The 10,802-nt window shown below is 45.6% G+C and overlaps 1 protein-coding gene across 1 annotated transcript; it reads right to left on the bottom strand.

The window, feature by feature from the left end:
* Window positions 1-4,703: 4,703 nt before the first annotated feature.
* LOC109767606 (uncharacterized) lies at window positions 4,704-10,054 on the bottom strand. Its single transcript, XM_020326350.4, has 7 exons — window positions 9,748-10,054; window positions 8,849-9,062; window positions 7,783-7,949; window positions 6,365-6,489; window positions 5,705-5,765; window positions 5,561-5,609; window positions 4,704-5,410 (listed from the first exon to the last, which is right to left on the bottom strand). The coding sequence occupies exons 1-7, from the start codon at window positions 9,928-9,930 to the stop codon at window positions 5,319-5,321; spliced, it is 891 nt and encodes a 296-aa protein (XP_020181939.1). The 5' UTR covers window positions 9,931-10,054; the 3' UTR covers window positions 4,704-5,318.
* Window positions 10,055-10,802: the final 748 nt, after the last annotated feature.

The following is a 10,802-nucleotide window of genomic DNA, read 5'->3' as shown; positions in this document are numbered from 1 at the left end:
AATAGAACAAACAACTAGCAAAGCAAAGATAGAAGTGATATCGAGGGTATGGTCATCTTGCCTGCAAGGTTCTCAGAGTTGTCGAAAGCTTGATCCTCGTAAGCGTACTCAATAGGTTCCTCGTTCACGAACTCGTCTCCCGGCTCTACCCACAGCAAGAACACAAGGAACGGAACCACAATCAATCACGGGAAATGCACAAGCAACATGATGCAAAACATGCATGATATGCGAGATGTGATATGCGATGCATATGCGTGCTCCGGAAGAAAAAAGGATGAAAAAGGCAGTAACTTGGCAAACCAAGTATGCCACTGGAAAGGTGAGATGATTTCGGTCGAAATCGATATAAAGATCACCGAAAACGGATGCACGGTTTGCAAATGGCAAGCAAAACAAGAATGACACGAATCTGCGATTAACAGCATGCTAGCACTTAGAATACATCAAGTAACTATGCTACAGCACCCCAACATAGCAACAAAGCATATGGAAGTAATCTACAGGAGATGCTTGACAAAAGATGAACACTGAGCTATGGCTAGATCACAGCATAACAGGTTCAAACAAGCATGGAAAAAGTGCAAAAGATATCAGTTTAACAGACTTAGAGAAAATACTGGACATGTATGAAACAGCATCAGGTAGCAATGTTCAGAGCAAGCAAAACATATGCTACAGGAACTTATCATAGCAAAACAAGGCATGGCATGAATCTAATAAATGCATAGAACAAAAGTCCCTTAATGACCATGAGCCAAAAAGGATCAGAAGATATGATGGCACCCATGTAAACATAGCAAGTTTCGTTAACAGGTTTCAGACTTCGCAAAAAACAGAGCATGGCAGTAACAGAAATTATGAGGGCATCTTGGTGAGCTTGATTCACTCATCACAAAGCAATGCATGACAAAACAAGCATACCTACAGCAATAAGGCATGTTTATGAAGCTAACCATGGCAAGATCAAGTTCATAGCATGTATGGATCAACTACAACAACTTTGGCAAAATTGAATATCATGTTAACAATCTGCTAGGAACATTTTATAGCAAAAGTAGAGCAAGATTAAGACATGTTAGGACACTCCATAATTGCAAACAGGGGCATGGATGGATAAAGCATAACCATATCTACAAAACACCCTTACTGAACATTCCAAAAAAAAGCATGGATCTCTCTGTAGACACATGAATACATGGCAAAAAAATAACAGCAGTCACAGACAGCAAAATTCTAAATCCCTGAAAACAGAAACATCACGAAGCCTAGTTTGCATGATTGTGCTAGTCACCACATAGATCACAAAAATACATGGCATACACATCTGTAATATTGCATGGCATAGATCAAAACACCTGTAGATCTCATGCCCATAAGATGCACACATCAATTGCAACAAAAATAACAAAACACCAAGTTCTGATAAGTAACAGCAGTAAACATCATATAGCACTCTTGCACCAGAGTTTTGGGCATCAAGATGGACTCAAACGAGCAGGGCACAATGGAACAAAATGTAGATCATCTCGAGATGAACATTTCGATATATTACACGCACGAAACGGAGCTATTTACACGGAGTTATGATGCAGAGAACATGGCAACATAATGCAATACATTTCGGGACTTGCAGAAATTCGGGGGAGGAAAAAGTCAACCTCTCGTTTAGATCTGGAGGGTTCGGCGCGGATCAGCGCGGGAGAGGAGGCGGCCGTAGCTCGGCGCCGGAGAAGAAGAGGGCGAGGCGCGGCGGAGGAGCTCGGGAGGCGCCGGACGTCGGCGAGGGAGGCGGCGGCGCGGGCGGCGGGGCGCCGGGCGCGCTCGGGCTCGGGCGGCCGCGGTGACCTGCGGAGGACGGCGGGAGGCGGCGATGGCGGCGAACTCGGGCGGCGCCGGCGGAGGCGGGCGGCGGCGGAGGCGCGGGGTCCGCGGGAGGAGACGGAGGCGCGCGCGGGGGTCGGCGTACGGGCTCGGGCGGGCCCTCCTCGGGCTCGCCGGGCCGCGGGCGGTGGGTGGCGGCGGTGCTGACGTGGCGGCGTGCGGTTGGCCGGGCGCGGCGGCGGGGATTCGTCCGGCGCGCGGAGGGACGGATCTAGGGTTTTTTTGGACTGCGGGATTTCGGGGAGGCTCACCTATTTATAGGTAGAGGGAGCTAGGAGACTCCAAATGGAGTGCGGTTTTCGCCCACACGATCGTGATCGAACGGCCGAGAGCATGGAGGTGACTTAGATGGGTTATTGGACTATTTGGAGAGGGTTTTGCTGCAACACACAAAAAGACTTTGCGGTTACCCGGTTAACCGTTGGAGCACCAAACGACCTCCAAATGGAACGAAACTTGACAGGTGGTCTACCGGTGTTATACCAAGGCCACTTGGCAAACCTCGGTCCATTCCGAGAACGTTTGACACCCGCTCACGAAAAAAGACAAGAGGGGTGCGCCGGTGCATGTGGGAGTGTCGGATTGCAAAACGGAGAACGGGGAAAATGCTCGGATGCATGAGACGAACACGTATGCAAATGAGATGCACATGATGACATGATATGAGATGCATGACATGAACAAAATGCAAAAACGAGAGACAAAACCTGACCACGAAGGGAATATCATAACACATAGCCGAAAATGGCAAGAGTTGGAGTTACAAATATGGAAAGTTACATCCGGGGTGTTACAACAGGCCTCCCCGCTGTCCTCTCGCCACAGTAGGTGGCTTGAGATTGGGGCCCTCGCGTGGACGCTCTGGACTATTCGCAATAAGCTTGTGATTCAGCGCTCCCCTCTTCGACGATCTACTGACGCTCTCTTCAAACTGTCTGGTTACTTGCAGCTCTGGCGGCCGCTTAGCCGCCCTCGGGACCGGGACGCCATCTTCGCCTTCATCGCCGACCTCCGCTCGATGGCCGTCCGCCTGTCGCCGCCACCACCGCCGCCTCCGCCTGAGCCTGATTAGTCGTCTGTTTGCTCTCCAGCCTTGGCTCCGGCCTTGGCCCCGGCTGAGCCTGTCTCTTATTTCGTGTGTGTTTTGGGCTTGTTGAGCTGTGCCCTCAGCAGTACCTCTGGATTTATTGTTGTGCGACTTGGGTGTGTGTGTTCTGAACTAGTCTTTGTATGTGCTCTTGGCGGTTTGCTTTATTTATAAAGCGGGGTGAAAGCCTTTTTCGGTATTTGTGCATCAACAAGCAAACGATGGATGAATCAAGTGTTTGGATCATCATTCCACATGAAGAAACCACAGTCCGCACACTACCACAAATTTTCTAGATCGGGTAAAGCAAAGGCAGATCAAAGCCACTCACCACAATTGAGCAGAGGGAAGCACGAAGTTTAGCTTTTCGTGCAGTTGTAGTGCCTCCGACCAGGATTCATAACACTCTACGAAATCTATCGAGGTGCCTTCAAGCAACACTGGAAGAGCTGCTTCGGCTCGTACCCCATCAAGCCCTCCTGCAACGGCATCGGCGACTATGACGACCACGCCATGGTTGGCAAAGACAAAGTGCGGCTAGTGGACGAGCTAGCGAAGGACGACACCATCGTTTTCTTCTATGGATTGCGGTGAGTCACCTTCTGTGTGCAATGGGAGCTAGGGTTCGTCACGAATCACCTTATGTGTGCGAGAGGGTGGATTGGAAAAGCTAGGGTTGGTCGCACAATTAGGGAAAATTCACCCCTAACCGTTCACTGCCATGTCAGCTTGTATGTCACAGCCCAATCGGTCTCATTAGAGTCAAAACAACTCTAAATGTGTGAACCGATATGTGGTTGGATGGTTAGGAGTATTATCGTATCCTGAGCCCACCAGGGTTCAAGTCCTGGTGCTTGAATTATTCCTGGATTTATTTCAGGATTTCCAACGATGTACATTCAATGGGAGGAGACGTTCCCGTCGACTATGAGACGCCTATGGTGACTTTGTCAATCTCAGGATGATATGTCGGCTCAGTCTCTTGAAGATGCTCATAGAGGTAGGGACTACGTGTGTGTTCATAGGGATAAGTTGTGCATGTATATATGAGCGTTTGCGTTTGTACTGTGTTCTAAATAAACACCCTAAATGTGACACAAAACCACTAGAAGGCCACACTAATCTGGTTTTGTATATTTTAAGGTTAAAGTATACTTTTTCGATTAGTGAAAAAGTTTCAGGTGCTCCCAAGACTTGTATGCTACCGTGATACGAGCTTTTAGGCCATTGGATCTCACATCAGACGGCATCTTACAAGCATTTGTCTGCATGCAATTTTGAGTCTTCAAGGATTTTATGAAAAATGTTCAAGAGCTCCCGAAAACCACTGGATCTTAGATCCAACAGCTCTCAGCAGCCTATATCACGGTAGCATATAAGCCTTGGCAGCACCGCATATTTCTCCTAGCATTCACATAGGGCCCAGCCTGCAACAACAGGCTACAGCAGATCTGCTCATCCAGATTGACAGCCAGAGGTCGAGGACCACTTCAAATGGTTCGTCCGCGTTTCTAAATAAATGGTCCAAGCGCACCCAGGTTTCTTCAACCCCCAGCACGATAATAACTGGCAAAAAGGACGGGGAAAAGGATCTCTTGCATCTCTGCTGGAAAAAGGGCTGAAAAAGAAGGGACCATGCAAGCCCAAGAGAGCGCTGCACATTATCCTTCATGTTTTCCGTGCTCTCATGACTGAGCACAGCAGTTGCTTAGAAGTTCAAACACCAAAGAGATGATGAAATTTTCTCAGCAATTACAAATTGGCTCCAATATGCTTTGTTTCACAATCAGTTTCCACAGATCACCCACGAGACCAAAACCATGCTCGTGATGCAGACAATACATCGTTACCGACATTGTGAATGATCTCAAGTCCAAACCAGCAAAGAAAATGGTAAAATACTACTCCCTCCGTTCCTAAATATTTGTCTTTTTAGAGATTTCAAATGGAGTACCACATACAGACGTATATAGACATATTTTAGAGTGTAGATTCACTCATTTTGCTCTGTATGTAGTCACTTGTTAAAATCTCTAGAAAGAAATATTTAGGAGCGGAGGGAGTACAAGCATTCAACCAGGAAAACGTTTCCACCGTGTGCTCTATTCCGAGAGGGCAGCCCATCAATGCAATGCTCACACAGGATAAACATAAAGGAGATTCCTAGCTAGAGGCAGGTGGAGCCACCAAAATGGCCCAAAATGCTGAGATTCGTGCATAAATAAATACTGGAAATTTCCCATTATTTGTAATGATGATAGGACTTTCAGTCTTCCTTGTCCATGTATACCAGCCAGCCTTCATATGGAATACTGATCTACCAATGCCAACGCTCATCGATGTCGCTTCACTGGGCTGGGGACGGTTGCTTCACTGGGCTGGGGACGGTTGGCAAAACGGTCGTAAACTTGAAGTTGCCAGAGAACAAAGCTTCTTTATCTGTTGTTGAAAAGTTTAGGAAGTGCAGAATTTAGTCAGTTTAATATTCAACAAGAGGTTTTTCAATTTAAGGAAAGCGAGAAGAAAAGCTAGTGTGTTTGTATCTCACATGCATGGGAGATAGAGATGGGAGAATTAGTCAACACTGACCTGTCAATGATAGGCAAGTTGCCTCCCTCCGAGTATATCTTGCCAGTGCCTGAGATTCAACAGAACAGGTAGTCTTAGGTTTTGTAAAATATGGCACGTAAGCAGCTACTTTCTAAAGCTGTCTCCATCAGAGAAGGAACTTGCCTGGACAGCAGGGGTAGCAGCTGCGTCCATAGGCTCTGAACCTTCGTCAGCGTACACATTCCTAACAATTCAACACAAGTAACTATCATACATAAGGGCAGTGCTAGATTATGAAAGAAATACAGCCCACAATTTACGCAGCTACATCACATAATTACTATGGTGCCATAACCAGAAAGTTGCCGCTTTGATGTTAGAAGGCTGCAGTACTAACTAATACTCCCTGCGTCCCATAATATAAGAGTGTTTTTGACACTAGGTGTAGTGAACTACTGCTTTCCTTAATAAAACATTTATTTTCCAGGAAGTATTTAATTTCCTTGACAATAATGAACTGGCCTCATAAGAACAATGGCTGATCGCTAAGATAAGATAACACAGATTTTATCTTCTGGTCGATAGGTGCCATAAATATATTGAACAAACATCAGCCTAGATGATTTAAGACTAGTGTCTTGATTTATTATTATATTGTTCTTACTCCTATTATATAGGAGAAGACCATGTGACCTGTTTGTAGTATGTATCAGCTATTATATCACAAAACCACAAGAGAGGCTGGATCTTGCAATTAGTTGGGACCTTGGATAATGGATTGCCTATTTTTCATCTTTATGAAACAATCAGCTACATATTTAGAGAAGGTAACTGAACAATTACCTCCAGATGACATTTACAAGATCATCCTGGCTTGCTTCTGGGCTTATTGCAGTATCATATTTCACAATGTTCCCATAGAATATTTTTTCTAGCTCTTTCATCCATTTTGTCAATAGCAAGTTGACCTGTAGACGCACTAGTATGTGTCACATGAACTTTCACAACAAAAAACAATAGCATGCACAAAGAGAAATCAGTCTTCATATTATGCAAGACGAAGTGAAAAGATGACCAACACTATGGATTCCAGGCTTTATAAGATTAGTTGCATTATTCATTTTTATTACACAAAAATAGTGATGTCTTTTCAGTATTTTACACATAATACCAGCTTTTTCCTCACAAGCAAAATGAAGTTCTACTTTTGTTCCATATACTTGTAAGTCATGATAATGGGTTAACAAACTGCCACAAGTTCAACCTTTCAATCTAGCACTCCCTCGTTTCAAAACATTTGAAGTTTGACCAACTATATAGAAAAATATACTAATATCTAGAATATCAAATATAATATGAAAATATATTTTGTGAGCAATCTAATGAAACAAATTAGGTTTTGTAGATGTTAACATATTTTTCGCTAGACTTGGTCAAACTTAAACAAGTTTGACTTAGGACAAACCTAGAACTTCAAATATTCTGAAAAGAGGGAGTACATAAACTATGGTGATTCCATCTCCCTGTGCTATAAACAACCCTGTGCAAAAATGACAGTAGGATTACAGCCAGAACAATGGCTGTATAGTACAAATATATCCAGTGCAAATACAGCCAACGCAAAAAATGACAGTACAACAACAAACCGGAAATATAAATAACCAAGAAGAGCATCACCACTCACATCATAAAACATCCAAACTTTTGCTGATATATTCCAATGGGAACTAGGAATCTTAACATGTAGGTTATGCTTCTTGCCACAAGTCCCAACCCCAGATAGATCACACTTTCCAAGTTTGACTAATGTGGTGTGCCATAGTTTGATGGCATGGCACCTAAGCATGATGCACTGCCGATACACTAGTTTGGTTCCTTTGCTAGACCGCTCTCTATATAAGTGTGTCCAGCTGTGTATCGCATACACAAATGAAGACGTACCATTTAGATAGGTTGAGCATTTCTCCAGTTCTTTTTTTACACTGGTGGACAAAGAAAGCACAATCTAGTACTATGTAGCTTCTTGCGTTCAACCAGCTAACTTTATATCCCCTTAGGGTATCACATCTCTAGCAGATAATGTATAAAGAAGTCTGGCATCAAATGTATATGATGGTAATGGTGTGTTGCTAATCAACGTTCATTAGGACGATTAATAAGGAGGATTAAAACCATCAGATTCAATAATTAGGATAACAGGAAATGTGTGGATAATTTAACCTCAGATATATATCAATTTTTCAGAATTATGGATGACCTACCCCAGCCTTAGAAACTCTGAGCTCCACATCATGATTGTAAGTTTCATAGATGTACTGCCCAAATTTAACACCGTCCTTTCCTTCTTCCTTCAAGCGACGTAGAACGAGCCACATATGGAGAACAAGCAATGAAAATGTTGTTTTAAATGTTTTCTCCAACTGAAACACTGCAAAAGAGAGACATCAGAAATTGCTGTCTCCATAAATATCAAACATAAAAAGGAGTGAAATGATGTGGTTAACTTCAATTAGACGCAAATGACACAATATCCCAGTCCAATTTCATTAACAATAAGAGTCTAGAATTCACAAAGCACTTCATGTTTATCAGCCGTAAGTGTTTATTGACAGAAAGCCTTAACGCACAACATGACATTCAAATGGATTATTCTTTATACTCTCTAAGAATGCAATTGCACAAGCATTTCTTTACCTTCCATAAACGTACAAAAATAGCAAATGTAATGTACCTCTATAAACCGGATCTAAAGATAAAAGTAGTTCAGTGATGTAATTTGGGGAACATGATGCAACTGAGTGGACACTAATGCTCTAGTAATCAGCAATTCAGTACTTGTACAATCAGAAATTATATTGTTTCGGGATTACACAAAGTTCATTCTTTCGTTTGGAAAACAAGCTGGCACTTCATTAAAACCTCAGGAAAGCACCCTACTTTTAAGAGCAGAAAATATAACTCCTCAATGGCATAGCAAAAACATGTTCCTCCTATCTGGTTCTCACCATTAAAGATACTAGTATGTTCAGAGAAGAATGAAAGCTAATTTCTGCCGCACAGCTCAAACTGAATAATTACGGATCTATATAACTCCCATGCACTTCAGAATATCAGAAATTAAGTGCTCATTGTTAAATTAATGTTAAGATCAACCATGCAGAAAATCATGGACAACCAGAGGTATCTTTTTCTTAGTACGAAGTACCAGAACATGCATAAATCTTATTGCAGCAGAAATACAGAAAAAAAAACAGCAAATAGGAAACGATCAAGGAAATGCTGAAAGTGCAAAAGGAACGAGTTTACCACCAAGTACAAAGGTGTTACCTTCATAGATATCAGGCTTGTCAACATGAGAAGTGATGCGGTGATAAACAGCGTTTGCTCCTCTGATGGACTTGCTTTGCTTACTGTAGAACAGCAGCAGCGTGAGCATCAAGCGCTTAATTCCCTCATAGTGTGGATCTTCTGCTCTAAGAGGAGAATCAGGAGGCAATGCCAGTGAAGAGGGCTTGGACAGGAACATAGAATTCAGTCGGACCTATAAAAGAAAGAATTCATCCTTAACAACAGGCATATAGGAGCTACAGATATCAGTTCTAATTATTAGTTAAGCCTTTGTAGCATGTGTGGCAGATAGGCAGTACACACTAAGTAGCGATGAATATCACTAAATGGAAAAAAAAATAGTCTGTATAAGTCAGCAACAAACTTGTCAGACTTTGCAATATAATCCTTCCACTTCTCCATACATCCACACATCTTTACAGACTTGTTGGACGTTGCAATAAAAGCCTTCCATTTCTCCATACATCCACACAAAGTGCACATCTTTGTAGATCAAAAGTTTAAAAAACACATCACTTGATTTCGCCCAATTTCTTGAAAACATTCGAGTGTTGCTAGGTAGATCAGAGTCCTATGAACGAAAATACTGTAGGAAATAGACGACATTTAGAAAACCTTACAAATTTTGAAATCTATCTACATTGCAGAAGGACGGAAGCACACATATCAAGCCTATGGACATATTCCATGTTGCAAATCTACGTGGTGATGGAGCAACCCAGACCTAGAATGCGTCGAGCCCAGTAGGTACTCGCAACAGCGATCCGCCCTGGAGACAGGGGCCGTTCTAATCCGCCAGATCACACTATGAGTCCACCTGAGCGCAACAATAAGCGGCAAAAATGGCATCTCGGGGATGCGAGAGCTTCGGGCCGTACCTCGGGCCTCGGGCCGGCAGAGGAGGCCGCGCTAGGGCTGTGCGACGTGGCGGCGGCGGAGGCAGCGGCCTTGGAGAAGGTCCTAGACAGAGGCTGGGGAAGAAGCGGCGGAGGCTTGGAGAAGGCCCTGGAGAGGAGGTGGGGGGCGGAGAGGCGGGATGCGACGGCGCGCCACCGCGACATGGCTTGCTTTTCTGGTTGCGCTTGGAAGCCGGCGGGCGGGGAGAAGCGGTGCGTGAGGAGAATCGAGAGATGGTTTATGGCCGCGGACACGCCGCGCGGGGTCCAGCCACAGAGATACCCATCTGGCCACCGACATGCGGGGGCCCTGGCCCGCGTGTGTGTATGCCAAGCCGCGCCCCCAACAGGCACCCTCAAGGCCATTTTTTAGCGCCGGCGCTTGAAAATCGGTTTAGTCGCGCCTATAAAATCTCTTTTTCGCCGGTTTGGGCCGAAATAACAGTCGGCGAACCCGAGCCGAATGCAAGCCCTGGGACGCCGGCCGAAGGGAAAAGGCGCGTGGGTCCGCTCTGTCGGCGAGAGAAGGCCCTTTTCCCGCTGATCCCCGCCTTTCCCCCTCCGTTTCCCTCCATTCCTCCCTTCTCCCGCCATTCTCCTCCCTCTCCCCTCCATCCGGCCGCCATGTCACCGAAGAAGTACACGGCCCCTCGCGCCGCCACCGATGCCAACGCCACCCAGTCGAAGCAGAGGAAGCAGAGGGCGCCGTTGTCCAAACCCCCGAGCATGTCGAACTCCGACTGGAAGGCGGAGGTTCAGCGCCGGGAGGCTGTCACCACCGACCGGCGGAACAGGCTCAACGTCAAGAAGGCCCGGGACAGGGCGGCGACGGCGGCGGCGGCCGTGGCGGAGCAGGCAGATCACGCGGCGGAACAAGCAGAGACGTCTCGCACAGGGATGATGAATCCGCCCGGCGGCCACGGCACGCACGCTCCCTGGAGCCAGCAGAGCGTCGGGTCACCGGCCGGCTTCTCGCCGTCGCCACACCCCTGGGGGTGCGCGCCCTCACCTAGCAACGCCGACGGCGACGCGCATGG

The sequence above is a fragment of the Aegilops tauschii genome, chromosome 2 (genome assembly GCF_002575655.3).
Source record: "Aegilops tauschii subsp. strangulata cultivar AL8/78 chromosome 2, Aet v6.0, whole genome shotgun sequence".
Lineage (NCBI taxonomy): Eukaryota > Viridiplantae > Streptophyta > Magnoliopsida > Poales > Poaceae > Aegilops > Aegilops tauschii.
Note: the sequence above shows the minus strand (reverse complement) of the source record. Positions and strands in the feature narration are given on the sequence as shown.

Bases quoted from the DNA above. Each gene is read 5' to 3' on its own strand.
- LOC109767606 (XM_020326350.4), bottom strand. From the start codon at position 9,930: ATGTCGCGGTGGCGCGCCGTCGCATCCCGCCTCTCCGCCCCCCACCTC. The intron at 9,063-9,747 runs GTACGGCCCGAA...TTTCTTTTATAG, and splicing joins CTGCCGGCCCGAGGCCCGAG to GTCCGACTGAATTCTATGTT. The intron at 6,490-7,782 runs GTAGGTCATCCA...GTGCGTCTACAG, and splicing joins TCAGAGTTTCTAAGGCTGGG to GTCAACTTGCTATTGACAAA.